Below are 20,119 nucleotides of genomic sequence, written 5' to 3'. Positions count from 1 at the left end.
TGCTGCTGTTGCTCTGGTTTCCAGTGCATTGCTGAATGACAGTCTCCTCTCCGCTGGAGCACAGATTCAGTGGGCACTTATATGGGTCTTAGATTTTTGTGTGTATTTACAGTTGACTAACTAGAATGAGAGCTAATTAACTGCATTAACCATATGCTCTGATTGTCTCATGTTGTCATCACATACAATATGAAGTTGGAAGTGCAAGCAATTAGGTCCACATTGAGATTTTTTCCCCCAGTAAGGCTGCATACCATGAAACCTTCTAATTAGTAACAGGAATACTGTTAATAGACCTTTGTGAAACTTTACTTTGTCAGGTAATGGATTGATTTCAGTTCATAAACTAATATTTTTAAAAATTTTTAATGTTTATTTTTGAGAGAGAGAGACAGTGAAACAGAGAGAGAGAGAGAGAGAGAGAGAGAGAATGGGAGAAGGGGAGGGGCACAAGGAAAGGCAGACTCAGAATCCCAATCAGGCTCCAGGCTCGAACTGTCAGCACAGAGCCCAATTTGGGGCTCAAACTCGTGAACCATGAGATCATGACCTGAGCCAAGTCAGGACGCTTAACTCACTGAGTCACTCAGGTGTCCCTATAAACTCATATTTGAACAAAAGTGATTGACTCTTTCTTTTTATTTTGCTAATTATTTGATTTTTTAAAATATTTGTCATAAGCAGGACATCATTCCTTACACCATATAAAATATGTAAGATAAAAGATGATGGAGAAACTTAAATTCCCTTTTTTTTAAATCTCCGCTGTATTTTATTTCCTTGGGGGGAAATAGCAGGTATGTTACCTGTACTCATTTTTTGCAGTTTCCTGTGTATTTGGAATACACAAATGCAAAAGACATATACATTGATATAAGTAAGATCTTACTAGGTTTTTTTTACCGACTTTTTAAAACATTTTTCAGAAGCACATAGAATACTATTACAATTTAAAATTGATTAATTGCATAACTAAACTCATAATTCTTCATAAAAGTCAAAATTATTCCCAATTCCAAATTTACCAATGTATGTACAGTAATTAAGTAAAATATCAGGGACCCTGGGTGGTTCAGTTGGGTAAGTGTCTGACTTGATTTTGGCACTTCTGGTTCATGAAATCAAGCCCCTTGCCAGGCTAAGTGCTGACAGCACGTAGCCTGCTTGAGAGTCTCTCTCTCCCTTTCTACCTGTTAAGCCCTCAAATTAAATAAATAAACATTTTTCAAAAGGTAAGTAAAATGTCATTTTTTCCCACTTAACTCTTGGCTACTATATACAATTTATTTTCAAGTCTTATACAATTTGACTGATGTTACCAAATCATGGAATCGGAGTTTTATAACATTTTACCCCCCAAAAGCACTAGGTTTGACAATTACCTATGGATAAGAATGTCTTTGCTTGAGTCCAGGAGTCCAGTACCAAAGCTCAAGCAAACCATTATAGCAAAGTGTCCATGACTGAATGCATTGAAGAGGGAAAGGGAATATTTCACTCTACCCATGTCACCATTTTCCTATGGCAGCACAGATCCATGTCAAGAGAGATCCTCTTGCTTTAAAATGTCTTCCAAAGAGGGAAGTAAGGGCACGTGAATAAGCACTCCTATCTCTACATTATGTGGGAAACTGCCAAAGAGACCATGCACAATACTGAGGTGATTTCCAAAGTGAGAGGTGGGGACAGGCCTGAAACAGTGATAAAGGCCAGAATGCATCAAAAGTAGATGGATCCTATTAGCCATTTCAAAGACTCCATCATGAAGCACACACAGGAGCCATTTGTTACATTACACATGCAGATCTTCCAAGTGGTTCATGGGTACCCTCCATGCTCTGCATGCTTCATTCACACACACACATCCTGCCTTATGGCCAAGTCCCTGTGCATTTCTCAGAGGGAAACAAAACAAACAAAAAAAAGAATGAGTTTGCAGACAGTGAGTGAACATGTATATAAAGGTGACCCAAATCTGTGGGATTAGAATGAGTACATAAACTTAAACATTCAGCATTACAATAGGGAAAACAAATAAGAGGTTTCCAGCACTTATCTCACTTGGCAGGTGGAAGAGAAGGCATAATATCTTGATTCCTCCAAAAAAGGAAACAGGAAGTGTGGAGTCTGTATATAGAAGAAAGAGGTTTGGAAAAACCTGAATACCTAGTAGGTCTGACGGATGATAGTTCTTGCTTGATGCCATCCATTAAAGACTAGAGGAGGTGACTACTTTTTCAAGTGCAAGACAGTAATATAAGACTTTAAGGAATTTGAAAAATCCATAAAATATACCACCAAAGGAATATAATGATTTTCTAGTAATTGGTCCCCTCAAGATAAAGAATTCTAGTTTGCCTCCTAAATAATTCAAAATATCTATTATAAAGAAGCGCAGTGAGAACTACAACAAATCAACAGAGACAGAAAACAATAAAGAAAAAAATAGAATTCAAGAGAGGGAAATCATAAAAATGAACCAGATGAAAATTCTGGAGCTCTGGAGAATAGTAAATGAAATTTTTAAAAATTGCAACAGAAAAATGAAGAATAGATTTGATCAAACAAAGAAAAAAAAGGTACTGCGAACTTGAAGACAGGTCATATAAAATTAACCAGTCAGAGGTGAACAAACACACAAAAAGAATGAAAAAGAGTAAAGAAAATTAACACAATTGGGCACCTGGGTGGCTCAGTCGGTTAAGTATCCAACTTTAGCCTAGGTCATGATCTCATGGTTTGTGAGTTTGCGCCCCACATCAGGCTCTGTGCTGACAGCTTGGAGCCTGGAGCCTGCTTTAGATTCTGTGTCTCCTTCTCTCTCTGCACCTCCTCAGCTCATGCACACACTCTGTCTCTGTCAAAAATAAATAAAATTAAAGAATTTTAATAAAAAAATTAAAAAAAGAAAACTAACACAATTAGGGAATATCATCAAGGAAATATATATGTATATATATATATATATATATACACACACACACACACGCACACATGCACTACAGAAGCCCCAGAAGAAGAGAGAAAGTGTAAGAAAGTGTATTTAAAGTAATAATAACTGAAAATGTCCTAAATCCAGAGAGTGGATGGACATCCAAGTTATTAAAGCTCATGGTGCCCAAGATTTATAATTAAACTATATAAAACAAAGACAAAAACATAATTTTATAAAAAGAAAGAAATTCCTCACATACAAGGTAACAATCTATCAGCATATTTCTCAGAGGTAAAAATACAGGCCAAAGGGTCCCCTGTGGCTCAGTCTGTTAACCTCCAACTTCAGCTCAGGTCATGATCTTGCAGTTTGTGAGTTCAAGCCCTACCTCTGGCTCTGCGCTGGTGGTGTAGAGTCTGCTTGGGATTCTCTCTCCCTCTTGCCTTCTCTCACTCTCTCTCTTTCTCTGCCTCTTCTCCCATTGTTCTCTCTCTCTCTCTCTCTCTCTCTCTCAATAAATAAACTTAAAAAAAAGAAAAGAAAAAGAAAGAAACAATACAGGCCAGGAGAGGTAGGGTGATATATTGAAGGAAAGAAAGAAACAAAAATCAAAGAAATTAAAGACAGAAAGAGAAGAAGAAAAGAAAGAAAGAAAGAAAGAAAGAAAGAAAGAAAGAAAAAGAAAAAGAAAGATCCAACCAAGTATTCTTTACCTATAACAGTTGTTCTTCAGAATTGAGGAAAAATAATTTCCCAAACAAACAAAAGCAGAAGTAGTTTAACATTAAATATGAATTAAAATAGGGGCGCCTGGGTGGCGCAGTCGGTTGGGTGTCCGACTTCAGCCAGGTCACGATCTCGCGGTCCGTGAGTTCGAGCCCCGCGTCGGGCTCTGGGCTGATGGCTCAGAGCCTGGAGCCTGTTTCCAATTCTGTGTCTCCCTCTCTCTCTGCCCCTCGCCCGTGCATGCTCTGTCTCTCTCTGTCCCCAAAATAAATAAACGTTGAAAAAAAAAAATTTTAATATGAATTAAAATAAATGTTAAAGTGAGTTCTACAAGCTTAAATTATTATAAAAACACTAATACATGAAAATATATAACAGATTCATAAAGGTAAGTATATAGTTTGAAGCATCATTCTCTAATACTGTAATATGGTTGTGAGTTAATCACTTAGCTTTCATATAAAGGTTAGAGGGCAAAACTATTAAAATAACAATAGCTACAATAATGTGTTAATGGACACACAATATAAAACAATATATATTTCAATATCAAAACAAACGATGTGAAAGGGGAATTAAAGAAATAAAATGTTGGTATATGATCGAATTTATCAGTTAATATGGATTATTATAACTATGTTTTAGATAAGCCCTATAGTAAACACACAGTAGACACACACACACACACACACACACACACAATGTATAGTAGATGAACAAATGATAAACAGAAGGAAATTAAATTATAACACCACAAAAATTATTAAATTACAAAGAACATATGTGAAACAAAGGGATAACTACAATAAAAATCAGCCAAAAAATAATAAGATGATAATAATAATTCAGCATTTAATATAATTACTTTTTTATTTTTAAGTTGTGTGTTTATTTTATTTATTTTATTTTTTATGAAATGTATTGTCAAATTGGTTTCTTTTTTTTAAATATGAAATTTATTGTCAAATTGTCAACACCCAGTGCTGACAGCCAGTATTGTCAACACCCAGTGCTCATCCCAACAGGTGCCCTCCTCAATGCCCATCACCCACTTTCCCCTTCCTCCCACCCCCCATCAACCATCAGTTTATTCTCAGTTTTTAAGAGCCTCTTTAAATGTAAATACATTAATACACCAATCAAAAGACAGAGTAGCTAAATTGATTTTAAACTAGAAGACACAACTTTATCATGCCTACAAGACTTAACCTCAGCATTGAAAGTACACAGGCTAGAAAGGAGGAAATGGCAATAGTTATTCTATGCAAGTGGAAATCAAAGGTGAATAGGGTAACCATATTTATATTAAACAAAATAGGCTTTAGGACAAATATTGTAACATAGATAAGGAAAGTCATTATATAAACAGGTCAGTGTATCAAGAAGGTATAACAATGGTAAATACATGTGCACCCATTATAGAAGCACAAAACATATACAAAGGAAATATTAACATATCTGAAGAAAGAAATAGAAATACAAAAATAGTAAGGGACTTCAATATTCACTTTCAATAATGGATAGATCATCCATGTAGGAAATACATTTTAAAAATGGACTGGAGCTATAATATAGGCCAAATAGACATATAAACATGTACCTGCTATTTTGTCCAACAATAGGAAAATAAAGATTTTTCTCAAGCCCACATGGAATATTCACCCACATAGATAATATGTTAGGCCGCAATAAATTTCTTAAAAATTTAGGAAGACTGAAATTATACCAAATAACTTTCTTTTATTAATATGTTATTTCACATTGGTTGATTTGCAAATATTGATCCATCCCTGCAGCCCAGGAATAAGTCCCACTTGATTGTGGTGAACATATCTTTAATGTACTGTTGGATTCAATTTACTAGTATTTTACTGATAATTTTTATATCCATTTTTATCAGAGATATTGGCCTGTAATTTTCTTTTTTTTGTGTGGAGTATTTGTCTTGTTTTGGAATCAAGGTAATGCTGGCCTCAGATAATGGGTTTAGAAGTTTTTCTTCTATTTCTATTTATTTGGAAGAGTTAGAGAAGAATAAGTATTAACTCTTCTTTAAATGTTTGGTAGAATTCCCCTTGGAAGCCATTTGGCCTAGGACTGTTGTTTTGTGGGAGGTTTTTGATAACTGATTCAATTTCTTTTCTTCCTACGGGTCTGCTCACATTTTCTATTTCTTTCTGTTTCAGTTTTGGTAGTTTGTGAGTTTCTAGAAATTTGTCCATTTCTTCCAGACTGTCTCACTTGTTGGCATATTTTTTTTTTCATAGAATTCTCTTATAACTATATTTCTGTGGTGTTAGTTGTGTTCTTTCCTCTTTCCTTTGTGCTTTTATTTACTTTGATCCTTTCCTTTATCTTTCTGGTACGTGTGGCTTTGGGTTTATCAATTTTATTAATACTTTCAAAGAACCAGCTTTTAGTTCCTTGATCTGTTCTGTTTGTTTGTGTAGCATTTATTTCTGCTCTAATCTTTATTATTTCCCTTCCACTGGCTGTAGGCTTCATTTACTGTTCCTTTTTTTCCTCCTTTAGGTGTAATGTTAGGTCGTGTATTTGAGAATTTTCTTGCTTCTTTCCGAAAAATATTGGAATATTTTTAGAATAATAGGTACTAACTCTTCTTTAAATGTTTGGTAATAATCACCTCTGAAACCACCTGGTCCTGAACTTTTGTTTCTGGGGAGATTTTTGATTACTGCCTTAATTTCTATGGTAGTTTTCAGTCTGTTCCATTTTTATATTTCTCCCTGCTTCAGTTTTGGTGGTTTATATGTTTCTAGGAAAGTATTTGTTTCTTCTCAGTTGGCAAATTTGTTGGCATATATGTTTTCATAATATTCTCTTTTCACTGTATATCTGTGTGTTGGTTATTTCTTCTCTCACGTTTGTAATTTTATTGATTTTGGTCCTGTCTCTTTTTTCCTGGATAAGTCTGGCTAGATGTTTATAAATTTTATAGACTTTTTCAAAGAAGTAGCTCCTGGTTTCATTGATCTCTCTCCCTCTCTCTCTCTCTCTCTCTGTCTCTCTCTCTCTGTCTCTCTCTCTCTGTCTCTCTCTATCTCTCTCTTTTTTCCCTAGGCCCTTTGAGAGTAAGGTTAGGTTGTTTATGTGAGATTTTTCTGTCACTTGATTTAGGCCTGTATTGCTATAAACTTTCCCCATACAACCGCTTTTTTTTCCTCATACAGAGGTTTGGGGACATTGTGTTTTCATTTTTACATATTTCCATGTACTTTTTATCTCTCCTTTGATTTATCTGGCTGATCCATTCATTGTTTTGCAGCCTGCTATTTAACTTCTATAGATTTGTGGTCTTTCCAGCTTTTTCCTTGTGGTTGACTTCTAGTTTTATAGTATTATGTTCAGAAAATTTGCATGATATGATTTCAATCCTCTTAAGCTTGCTGAGGTTTGTTTTGTAGGCCAATATGTGATACATTCTGGAGACTATTTCTTATGAACTTGGAAAAATGTATATTTTGCTTTTTTAGGATGCACTTTTCTGAATATGTCTGTTAAATCCATTTTCCAGTGTGTACTTCAAAGTTTTGTTTTCTTCTTGACTTTAAGATTAGATTTTTCTGTTCTAGATGTTCTAGATGTAAGTAGGCAGTAAAGTCCCCTTGTGTTATTGTATTTCTTTTGATTAGTTCCTCTGTTATAAACAGTTTCATGTATTGGAGTACTCCCTTGCTGGGTGCATAAACATTTATTATCCTCTTGCTGGATTGTTTCCTTTATTATAAAATGTCTTTCGCTGTCTCTTTTTACAGTCATTGTTTTAAAATTTATTTCATCAAAAAAACCTATTTTTTTCTGAAATATGTATTGTGACTTTGTCTTTCTTTTGACATTCATTTTCACGATAAATAATTCTACATCCTCTCACTTTAATTCTTCATATGACTTTAAGTCTGAAATTGCTCTCTTTTAGGCAACATATAGATGGGTCTTGTTTTGGCTTTTTTTTGTTTTTTGTTTTTGTTTTTTTTTAACTCACATTCCAGGGAATTACTGATAGATATGTATACATTGACTTTTATTACTTGTTTTGTGTTTTTTTCTGATCATTTTTTTTCTCTCTTTCATGGTTTGCTGGATTTCTTTGACCATATATTTGGGTTTTGTTTCTCTTTATTCTTTGCATATCTATTATTGGTTTTTGATTTGTCATTACCATTAGGTTTGCATATAACATATTCTGCATATAGCACTCTATAGTAATTTGATGGCTGTTTAAGTTTCAACCTGTTATTTATTCCTCTCCTGCAAACGTTTTTGGTATGTGGTGTCATACTATTACATCCTTTTATTGTTTTCGTTCCTTGCCTGATTTATTTTACAGAAATACTTATTTTTACTGCTTTTGTGTTTCCTACTTTTATACTGTATTTTTGGTCTTTCCTTTCCTCTCAAAGAGTCTCGTTTATCATTTCTTGCAGGAGTGGGTTAGTGGTCATGAACTCCTTTAGTTTTTGTTTGTCTGGGAACTATCTCTCTTTCTATTCTGGATAGAGAATTCTTGGATTCAAATTTTTACCATTCAGCACTTTAAATATATCATGCCACTCCCTTCCAGCTTGCAAATTTTCTGCTGAAAAATCTATTAATAACCTTATGGGTTTTCCCCTACTATATTCCTGTCTTCTTTTGTTTTGCTGATATATATTTTCTTCTTTATCATTACATTTTTCCATCTTAGTTCCAATTTGTCTTGGTGTAGATCTGCTTTTGTTGATTTCGTCTGAGACTCTGTGTGCCTTGGATCTAGCTATCTAATTCCTTCCCCAAATTAGGAAAGTTTTCAGCTATTATTTTTCAAATACATGATCTTGTGGTCTGTGAGTTTGAGGCCCATGTTGGCCCTGTGTTGACAGCTCAGAGTCTGGAGACTTCTTTGAATTCTGTGTCTCCCTCTCTGCCCCTCCCTCACTCATGCTCTGTCTCTGTCTCTGTCTCTGTCTCTCTCTCTCTCTCTCTTTCTCTCTCTCTCTCTCTCCTTCTCTCAAGAATAAATTAACATTATTGTTTTTTCAATGGACAGAATCTGTGAATAGACATTAGGCCAAAGAAGTAGTATTGATGGACAACAGATACATAAAGATTTACTCAACATTACTAATCATCAGGAAATGCAAATCAAAAACCCCATGGTAGTTATTATTTTTAATGGGTATGCAGTTTTAGTTCAGGAATATGAAAGTTCTAGAGGTGGGGGGTAGTGATTGTTGCACAACATAGTAAATTTACTTAATGCCACTTACCTGTATATTAAAAATGGTTAAAATAGTAAATTTTTGTTTATGTATATTAACAAATTGAAAATGGTAATTAAAGTGTGCCTGGGTGGCTAAGTGGGTTGAGCATCTGACTTTGGCTCAGGTCATGATCTCACGGTCTGTGAGTTTGAGCCCCACATTGGGCTCTGTGCTGACAGCTCAGAGCATGGAGTCTGCTTAGGATTCTTTGTCTCCCTCTCTCTCTGCCCCTCCCCCACTAATGCTCTGTCTCTCTCTCTCTCTCTCTCTCTGTCAAAAATAAATAAACATTTTTTAAAAATGGTAATTAAAATATTACATAGTCTGCGTGCCCCTGGGTGGCTCAGTCAGTTGAGTGTCTGGATCTTGATTTCTCCTCAAGTCATGATCCCAAAGTCATGGGATTGAGTCTTGCATTGGGCTCTGCAGTGAGCATGGAACCTGCTGGGGATTCTCTCCCTCTGTCCCTCTGCCCCTCTCCCAAACTTTCATGCTCTCTCATTCCTTCTCTAAAAAAATTAATGCATAAATATAAATAAAACGTGAAATAGTCTGATCTACTGTTTAATGCAAAATGCTTGAACATGTGGTAAGAATAGACACTTAAACACATTTTAAGAAACAGTTTAGTAGAATCTATTAAAAATTGATATGACCATATTGTGTATATACTAATTACCTTTCAAGAGACTTAGTCAAAGAATCATGTACGTACATCCACAGGCAAAGTATATAAAATAATGTTAATCATAAGGTTACATATGATGGTGAAAATAAACTTGCCAAAATATTGAATATCCATAATATTTAATAGTATGCTATTACATAAAACAGGAAGCCATGTGAAATATTGTTGTGTGTAAAATGTAAGTTTCTAAATCATGCATGGTGAATATCAGATGTTGCATTTTTATGATTATGTATCCAAAGTCACAGGATGTATATTGGATTCACATTCCAAATCTTGTATCTCCTATGGTCCCTGGGAAGACAAGTGGGAGTGAGATAAGTTTCACTTTAATTATGGTTTCCTACATTGCTTGGTATTTATATGGATAACATTTGCATGTATACCCGTGTTAAAAATGAAAAACAAAAAACAAACAAACAAACAAACAAAAACCAAAACATAGAACTGGAAGGAAATAAAGCAAAATAGCATCCATGACTTAATGTATGGTCCTCAATCAATATTTCAATTCTTGAATTCAAATGTTCTCTTTCCATTAAAATCTTCATTTCATAACACATCAATATATAGAAAGGCACATCCTGAAACTATTTGTAGACTTGTTGTAATATGCTTAGCATGGAAAATTGCAAGAAGCAAATAAATTGTCTTTCTGAGTTGTCATAGGTCTGGGTTTTAAGGTTGCCTTCTGGTTCCTCACGGGATGCTCACTACAGTCAAAAACTTGGTAATTTCTTCTAATTAATTCCCATTCCATTTATGCAACTACAATCTCATGTGAAAGCCATAAGATTGTTAAACTTGAACAATGTTGGAGACTGAAATAAAGCTTGCAACTCAGCAATTACATGTGAATTGTAGAGATAATCAAGCATGGCTGATTGTGGAAAAAGCAGCTATTATGAATGAAAGTATCTTCTCAGAGAAGATACTTAAGACAAAATATTTCTTTCACACATATGAGAACACAGAATTAAGGGATGGAACAGAAATATGTGCCACATCTCAAAGTACTTACTTGGCTCTTCTCACTTTATACTTAACTGTTACATTTAATGAATGGTAAGAAAGAAAAAAGCACATACTCTTAGGGGTAAATTTGCTCAAGTTTTTTTTTTTCCTGTGTCCTCAGGAAGAAGCAATTTTAACGTTGCTATGTATATCACCTGTAATAATTGGTGATGACATTGTTCACCATTCCGTTTCAAGAACTAAGGGGAATGGAGAATGTTCCAATTATCGAACTTGTTGTCTCTGTATTCCTAGACCACCTATGTTTTGTTTAAATGAAAGTTAGAATCAAGGAGACAACAGATTATAGAAGTAGCCTTGAATCATTATTAAGTGATTATTGAAAGACTAATTTTATGGTCATAGTCAAGACACCGTTGTGGTGTTATGTTATAGGGACTGAGTAAATAACATATTATGGGAATTGATTTATCATGAATATTCAGGATGTGACAATTTGGGCATTTTATATTTTTATCATTCATGTTAATATCTAGTAGAAAAATTAACAACCCAGTTTGCTTCTCTTCTATTCTGCCTTCTGCCTGCCTAATCTCATTTGACAAACACAAACATTTATATTTTTATTTTTTTACTTAAATTTCTTTCAATGTTCATTTATTTTTGAGAGACATAGCGAGACAGAGCATGAGCGAGGGAAGGGTAGAAAGTGAGGGAGACATAGAAGCCACAGCAGGCTCCAGGTTCTGAGCTGTCAGCACAGAGCCCAATACAGGGCTCCAACACATGAACCATGAGATCATGACCTGAGCTGAAGTTGGACGCCTAACAGACTGAGTCATCCAGACACCCCTATATTTTTATTTTATTTATTTTTTGGTCAAGAGCAGTATTTGGCCAATGATCTCTAGAAGGAGTCATCATAGAAGGTAACTTTATTTTTGTTTTTTTCAGCTGCACCTGTGAAGTATGTTAGCTACTTCTTAGAGAGATTTGTCTGAAAGGATTTATGACTCTCTGTTAGACTCCTAAGGCTATATATATATATATATATATATATATTCTACTAACCAACAGTCGGAAATTTACTGGATTTTCTGCCTCTTTAAATTGTCCTTAAAGCCAACCACATTTCATTGACCTCTGAGTAAATATCTCAATATGGATGGTAGGGGGCTATGTGCTCATTGACCTCTGTGTAAATATCTCAATATGGAATAGTAGGGGGCTATTGCTGTATGCTGTGTATCTCTGTGCTGGTATTCTGATGAGCTACACCTCACTCAGAACCAAACATTGCCAAAGGTCAAGTAAAGATGATATGACAATATCTGAAAGGACTAGTTATCAGTGTCATCTTTATTTCTGCAGATAAGAATTAGCGTGGCTGAGAAATAAGCCACTATGACCAACATAACAAGATTCTTGCTCATGGGATTCCCTGATGATCAGGTGCTACAGAGACTTTATGCTGCATTCCTCTTCCTGGTTTACCTAGCAGCACTAATGGGGAACCTCCTCATTTTCACCCTCACCACCATTGACCAGTATCTTCAGTCCCCCATGTTTTTTTTCCTAAAGAATTTGTCTTTGATTGATATCTGTTACATTTCTGTCACTGTCCCCAAATCTGTCATGAACTCTTTGACCAACAGCCATTCCATCTCTTTCATAGGATGTGCCTCACAAGTTTTTTTTGTTATTTTTCTTGCTGGCACAGAGTACGCCCTTCTCCTAGTGATGTCCTATGACCGCTATGCTGCCATCTGCTGTCCTCTGCACTATGAGACCATCATGAATAGAGGTGCCTGTGTGCAGATGGTGACAGCATCATGGTTTAGTGGGTGTGTCTATGGATCCATTCATGCTGCAGGAACATTTTCTGTTCGTTTCTGTGGTTCCAACATAGTGCACCAATTCTTTTGTGATGTCCCATCACTGCTCACACTTGCTTGTTCTGGACAGAAAACTCTAGAATATGCATTTATAATTGGTAGTTGTTGTTTTGGGTTTATATGCTTTATTTTATTGATTGTATCCTATGTTCACATTTTTTCTACCGTTCTAAGAATCCCATCTGCAAATGGGAGAATGAAATGTCTTTCCACCTGCCTGCCCCACCTCACCGTGGTGACACTGTTTATCTTTTCTGGAAGCATCACATATTTAGCTAAAAATTTTAAATCTTCATCTTCAGTGAAAGTGTTGATATCAGTGCTTTACACTGTGTTACCCCCCATCATGAATCCTATCATCTACAGCCTCAGAAACGGGGATGTGCAAATGGCCTTGGGCAAACTGATATCTGGGAATAGACACTTAAACACATTTTAAGAAACAGTTTAGTAGAATCTATTAAAAATTGATATGACCATATTGTGTATATACTAATTACCTTTCAAGAGACTTAGTCAAAGAATCATGTACGTACATCCACAGGCAAAGTATATAAAATAATGTTAATCATAAGGTTACATATGATGGTGAAAATAAACTTGCCAAAATATTGAATATCCATAATATTTAATAGTATGCTATTACATAAAACAGGAAGCCATGTGAAATATTGTTGTGTGTAAAATGTAAGTTTCTAAATCATGCATGGTGAATATCAGATGTTGCATTTTTATGATTATGTATCCAAAGTCACAGGATGTATATTGGATTCACATTCCAAATCTTGTATCTCCTATGGTCCCTGGGAAGACAAGTGGGAGTGAGATAAGTTTCACTTTAATTATGGTTTCCTACATTGCTTGGTATTTATATGGATAACATTTGCATGTATACCCGTGTTAAAAATGAAAAACAAAAAACAAACAAACAAACAAACAAAAACCAAAACATAGAACTGGAAGGAAATAAAGCAAAATAGCATCCATGACTTAATGTATGGTCCTCAATCAATATTTCAATTCTTGAATTCAAATGTTCTCTTTCCATTAAAATCTTCATTTCATAACACATCAATATATAGAAAGGCACATCCTGAAACTATTTGTAGACTTGTTGTAATATGCTTAGCATGGAAAATTGCAAGAAGCAAATAAATTGTCTTTCTGAGTTGTCATAGGTCTGGGTTTTAAGGTTGCCTTCTGGTTCCTCACGGGATGCTCACTACAGTCAAAAACTTGGTAATTTCTTCTAATTAATTCCCATTCCATTTATGCAACTACAATCTCATGTGAAAGCCATAAGATTGTTAAACTTGAACAATGTTGGAGACTGAAATAAAGCTTGCAACTCAGCAATTACATGTGAATTGTAGAGATAATCAAGCATGGCTGATTGTGGAAAAAGCAGCTATTATGAATGAAAGTATCTTCTCAGAGAAGATACTTAAGACAAAATATTTCTTTCACACATATGAGAACACAGAATTAAGGGATGGAACAGAAATATGTGCCACATCTCAAAGTACTTACTTGGCTCTTCTCACTTTATACTTAACTGTTACATTTAATGAATGGTAAGAAAGAAAAAAAGCACATACTCTTAGGGGTAAATTTGCTCAAGTTTTTTTTTTTTCCTGTGTCCTCAGGAAGAAGCAATTTTAACGTTGCTATGTATATCACCTGTAATAATTGGTGATGACATTGTTCACCATTCCGTTTCAAGAACTAAGGGGAATGGAGAATGTTCCAATTATCGAACTTGTTGTCTCTGTATTCCTAGACCACCTATGTTTTGTTTAAATGAAAGTTAGAATCAAGGAGACAACAGATTATAGAAGTAGCCTTGAATCATTATTAAGTGATTATTGAAAGACTAATTTTATGGTCATAGTCAAGACACCGTTGTGGTGTTATGTTATAGGGACTGAGTAAATAACATATTATGGGAATTGATTTATCATGAATATTCAGGATGTGACAATTTGGGCATTTTATATTTTTATCATTCATGTTAATATCTAGTAGAAAAATTAACAACCCAGTTTGCTTCTCTTCTATTCTGCCTTCTGCCTGCCTAATCTCATTTGACAAACACAAACATTTATATTTTTATTTTTTTACTTAAATTTCTTTCAATGTTCATTTATTTTTGAGAGACATAGCGAGACAGAGCATGAGCGAGGGAAGGGTAGAAAGTGAGGGAGACATAGAAGCCACAGCAGGCTCCAGGTTCTGAGCTGTCAGCACAGAGCCCAATACAGGGCTCCAACACATGAACCATGAGATCATGACCTGAGCTGAAGTTGGACGCCTAACAGACTGAGTCATCCAGACACCCCTATATTTTTATTTTATTTATTTTTTGGTCAAGAGCAGTATTTGGCCAATGATCTCTAGAAGGAGTCATCATAGAAGGTAACTTTATTTTTGTTTTTTTCAGCTGCACCTGTGAAGTATGTTAGCTACTTCTTAGAGAGATTTGTCTGAAAGGATTTATGACTCTCTGTTAGACTCCTAAGGCTATATATATATATATATATATATATATATTCTACTAACCAACAGTCGGAAATTTACTGGATTTTCTGCCTCTTTAAATTGTCCTTAAAGCCAACCACATTTCATTGACCTCTGAGTAAATATCTCAATATGGATGGTAGGGGGCTATGTGCTCATTGACCTCTGTGTAAATATCTCAATATGGAATAGTAGGGGGCTATTGCTGTATGCTGTGTATCTCTGTGCTGGTATTCTGATGAGCTACACCTCACTCAGAACCAAACATTGCCAAAGGTCAAGTAAAGATGATATGACAATATCTGAAAGGACTAGTTATCAGTGTCATCTTTATTTCTGCAGATAAGAATTAGCGTGGCTGAGAAATAAGCCACTATGACCAACATAACAAGATTCTTGCTCATGGGATTCCCTGATGATCAGGTGCTACAGAGACTTTATGCTGCATTCCTCTTCCTGGTTTACCTAGCAGCACTAATGGGGAACCTCCTCATTTTCACCCTCACCACCATTGACCAGTATCTTCAGTCCCCCATGTTTTTTTTCCTAAAGAATTTGTCTTTGATTGATATCTGTTACATTTCTGTCACTGTCCCCAAATCTGTCATGAACTCTTTGACCAACAGCCATTCCATCTCTTTCATAGGATGTGCCTCACAAGTTTTTTTTGTTATTTTTCTTGCTGGCACAGAGTACGCCCTTCTCCTAGTGATGTCCTATGACCGCTATGCTGCCATCTGCTGTCCTCTGCACTATGAGACCATCATGAATAGAGGTGCCTGTGTGCAGATGGTGACAGCATCATGGTTTAGTGGGTGTGTCTATGGATCCATTCATGCTGCAGGAACATTTTCTGTTCGTTTCTGTGGTTCCAACATAGTGCACCAATTCTTTTGTGATGTCCCATCACTGCTCACACTTGCTTGTTCTGGACAGAAAACTCTAGAATATGCATTTATAATTGGTAGTTGTTGTTTTGGGTTTATATGCTTTATTTTATTGATTGTATCCTATGTTCACATTTTTTCTACCGTTCTAAGAATCCCATCTGCAAATGGGAGAATGAAATGTCTTTCCACCTGCCTGCCCCACCTCACCGTGGTGACACTGTTTATCTTTTCTGGAAGCATCACATATTTAGCTAAAAATTTTAAATCTTCATCTTCAGTGAAAGTGTTGATATCAGTGCTTTACACTGTGTTACCCCCCATCATGAATCCTATCATCTACAGCCTCAGAAACGGGGATGTGCAAATGGCCTTGGGCAAACTGATATCTGGGAAGCAGTTCAGGATACCTTTTTAAATTTAAATATGTAAAATTTCATTAAAATGAATAATTTTATTGACAATAATTATTTCCAAAGAGATGCCTCCATTTCCCTTTGCAGGTCCAAAAAAACCTCCGTAATTTGTTGCCTAACAGGGTACCAGGGTAAAATTTAACTTATGTAGTGGTCTAGGGTGTTGAAAATTTTTAATTAAATGGTTCTTTCCTGTTTTGATTGTATATCACAGTATTTTACTAGGGTAACATTCTAAATAATTTGTATTTATCATGGTACTCATAAGTGCATTATGATCACATAATTTTTTCAGGGTAGTCACAAATTATGGCACCTTTTACTTTTATTCTAGGAATATAGTAAAAGTAAAAATGAGGTTTCATATTTTTCAAATTATTCGTAAGTATCCAGGTTTACTTACTAAATGGCAAGTTTGTATTCGTTGAGCATTGAAAACATTCTTTTTTGTTTTCTCAAGTTATTTGCATAAATCTTAAAATTTGAACTTAGAGAATCTTTTTGGTTATGCTAGTTAAATATTTTTTTGGTGGGTATCAGAGGAAATCCATCAAAGGAGTAGTAAAATTGCTGTGGTTACTGTTCATTCAAGAATTAAGAATATTTAAAGATGATGATGACAGCATTCATCTGAAAGACCTGGTTCAAAACATAATTTCAATAGGAACGCTTTATTTTGTTATAAATAAATTTAAAATTACCCAACATTGAAATGATATTGAACACATCTCTTAAATCTCTTTTTTTCTTTTCTTCTTTTGTTCTTTTCTCATTCCTCAATCATTTTTTTTCATTCCTGTTATTTATTGTATTTGTGTCATTTTTATTTTTTTCTTTATTTCTACTTTTTTTCTTTTTTTGGTCTTTTCTTTTTCTGTTCAAAAATAAATTTATTTTTTCTTACATCTACTCAATTATGAATTCCTCTCAAACTACTTTATAATCTACCTTTCTTCCCAATCAGATAACCCTACTACTTACAAAAAACATAAAACTTCTACATTTTTTGTGATAATCTTGGTATAGAAATAAGGACCACTGAATCTGAGCCCAAGTGTTACCCTTGCCTATTCAACCTCCCTCCAGTGGATGAAGATGGATTAAGCTTGTTATACATTTATATGTGTATGTGTGTATAACATGTATAACAATGCTTTATTTTAATCTATATCTATCTATCTATCTTTCTATTTAAGATATATATATTTATGTTGTGTATGTATTTATATAATGTATAATATTAATATATTATGTTACATTATAATTATATAATAATATATAATATTATGATATATTATACTTATAAATATAATATATTATATTATATTATATTATAGAATAATATATTCTTTCACTTCTCTGTCATTTTAATGTTATAACTTAAAAAGCATTATTTCGGGGCGCCTGGGTGGCACAGCCGGTTAAGCGTCCGACTTCAGTCAGGTCACGATCTCGCGGTCCGTGAGTTCGAGCCCCGCGTCAGGCTCTGGGCTGATGGCTTGGAGCCTGGAGCCTGTTTCAGATTCTGTGTCTCCCTCTCTCTGCCCCTCCCCTGTTCATGCTCTGTCTCTCTGTGTCTCAAAAATAAATAAAAACATTAAAAAAAATTTAAAAAGCATTATTTCTTGAGCATTTTTAAACCAGATTTGGGGAGAGAATATTTAAGCAAAATACTGAGTTTTCATGTTTATTTGGAAATATATAACACCTTTTGATCATTATATATTCAATTTACGATTATTTAATTTAAAATTTTAGGCTTTCCTGATGTTGAACTCAATTTTTTCTGCTTTATGTTCACTGTATTCTTCCAGAAGTTCTGGGTGTTACTTGGTGTAATTTGGATTCGTGTGCTCTCTCTTTCAGCCATATTAAATAACTTAACAATAATTTTCTCACTTTTCGAAAAGTATACCTAGGAACTGAGCAATTCTTACAAATTACAATATTACCAATCAGAGTTGCACCCCTATCACCTGTCATTCTGATTTTGTCATAGTAGAGACATTGTGTACTGCCTTTCTCCCTCTCCTTCCTTCAGTTCATTCTAGACTTAGAGACTTAGAGCTAAGGGTAGAATCGACACTAATGTCTCCTTGGGTCACATAAGGATAAGCCAAACCCTGTGTTCTCCATTGTTTTTTTTTTAATATATGAAATTTATGGTCAAATTGGTTTCCATACAACACCCAGTGCTCATCCCAAAAGATGCCCTCTTCAATACCCATCACCCACCCTCCCACCCCCTATCAGCCCTCAGTGTGTTCTCATTTTTTAAGAGTCTCTTATGCTTTGGTTCTCTCCCAGGCTAACCTCTCTTTTTTTTCCCTTCCCCTCCCCCATGGGTTTCTGTTAAGTTTCTCAGGATCCACATAAGAGTGAAAACATATGGTATCTGTCTTTCTCTGTATGGCTTATTTCACTTAGCATAACACTCTCCAGTTCCGTCCACGTTACTAAAAAAGGGCCATATTTCATTCTTTCAACCATAGCCAAATTATGGAAAGAGCCTAAATGTCCGTCAACTGATGAATGGATAAAGAAATTGTGGTTTATATACACAATGTTCTCCATTGTTTTTCACCGTTGGTGTTTCTTGTGTTTGAATTATCCCACTCAAATGTAGTGTTCCCAGGGTTCAGATGGCAAATATACCTTGTCCTTGATGCTTCCCTGGCTGGAATGCTTTTTTCCCAGGTATGTGTTCAGCTTCATCTTCCTTTTACTAAATATTTTCCTTGCTTTGTAAATGCTGAATGAAATAGAATTCTGTGTGTGTAATTCTTGTCTGTGATCCATAGTAAAATTTGATGACTCTAAGTTCAAGTAAACACAAACCAAAGATTTAACCAACCTAACACACAATGTGATTAGTTCTGTTGAGTACAGATGAATGACTACATTATAACACAAATCTAGAACTAGTATGATTTTGTGAGTTAATTTGCACAAAATTAATAATTAGTATGTTTCCTTTGATAGTGGATTTCTGGGATTTTATTTGGAGATGCTGGTCATTTTTATAACACTGATATTGAGGAGAAAGTTGTTAACAATAACACTGAACCTACAACTCTATACTGACAAATTATTTAATAAATTTAATTAAAATATATTTTATGTGATTTGAAAGGAGACTATTAATTCCTCTAAACATAGTAACATAAATTCTGAACATTGGATTCATTACCTGATTAACAAATTACTTTTATGTTTGTTATTACATTTCCCCAACATGTGCTCAGATATTTCAATGTCATATGTAAGTCAATACAATTTCTTAAAAATATATATTTTACTATATAATATGGAAGTCTATACATATATCAATAGTCCTTAACCAACTCTTATGAAGAGATTATTTCTAGTTTATGGCTGTTATGAATAAATGCCCAAATAATTTTGTACATGTAAAATTTTATTTGCATTTCTGATGACATTTAGGACAGCTGTATAAAAGTAGAATCTTTTCCCCTCAATATCAAAGTTATAAAAATGGCCAGCATCTCCAAAAAAAATCCCAAAATATGCTATGAAAGGAAACATTGAAGTATTCAAAATAATTGCCTTAAAACTATAGATTGTTTTGGGTAGCACAGACATTTTAACAATAATAATACTTACAATCCATGAATACAGAATAACTTTTATTCGTGTTTGATTTAACTTCTTATATCAATGTCATAGTTTCAGTCTGGAAGTCTTTCAGGTCCTTGGTTAAATTTATTCCTAGATATTTTATTCTTGTTGATGCAATTGTGAAATTGTTTTATTAATTTCCCTCTCTGACAGGTGATTGTTATGGTATAGAAACACAAT

The 20,119-nt window shown here is 34.6% G+C and overlaps 2 protein-coding genes across 2 annotated transcripts; both read left to right on the top strand.

The window, feature by feature from the left end:
* Positions 1–11,989: 11,989 nt before the first annotated feature.
* On the top strand, positions 11,990–12,919 carry LOC122479093 (olfactory receptor 14A16-like). Its single transcript, XM_043573089.1, has one exon. It carries the CDS (start codon positions 11,990–11,992, stop codon positions 12,917–12,919), a length of 930 nt encoding a protein of 309 aa, XP_043429024.1.
* A 2,453-nt stretch (positions 12,920–15,372) lies between these two features.
* On the top strand, positions 15,373–16,302 carry LOC122479089 (olfactory receptor 14A16-like). The gene has a single exon (XM_043573076.1). It carries the CDS (start codon positions 15,373–15,375, stop codon positions 16,300–16,302), a length of 930 nt encoding a protein of 309 aa, XP_043429011.1.
* Positions 16,303–20,119: the final 3,817 nt, after the last annotated feature.

Source organism: Prionailurus bengalensis, chromosome A1, assembly GCF_016509475.1.
Source record: "Prionailurus bengalensis isolate Pbe53 chromosome A1, Fcat_Pben_1.1_paternal_pri, whole genome shotgun sequence".
Classification (NCBI taxonomy): domain Eukaryota; kingdom Metazoa; phylum Chordata; class Mammalia; order Carnivora; family Felidae; genus Prionailurus; species Prionailurus bengalensis.
The sequence above is the reverse complement of the archived record's forward strand: the minus strand, read 5'-3'. Positions and strand labels throughout refer to the sequence as shown.

Coding starts and splice junctions, on each gene's coding strand:
- LOC122479093 (XM_043573089.1), top strand. CDS start 11,990: ATGACCAACATAACAAGATTCTTGCTCATGGGATTCCCTGATGATCAG.
- LOC122479089 (XM_043573076.1), top strand. CDS start 15,373: ATGACCAACATAACAAGATTCTTGCTCATGGGATTCCCTGATGATCAG.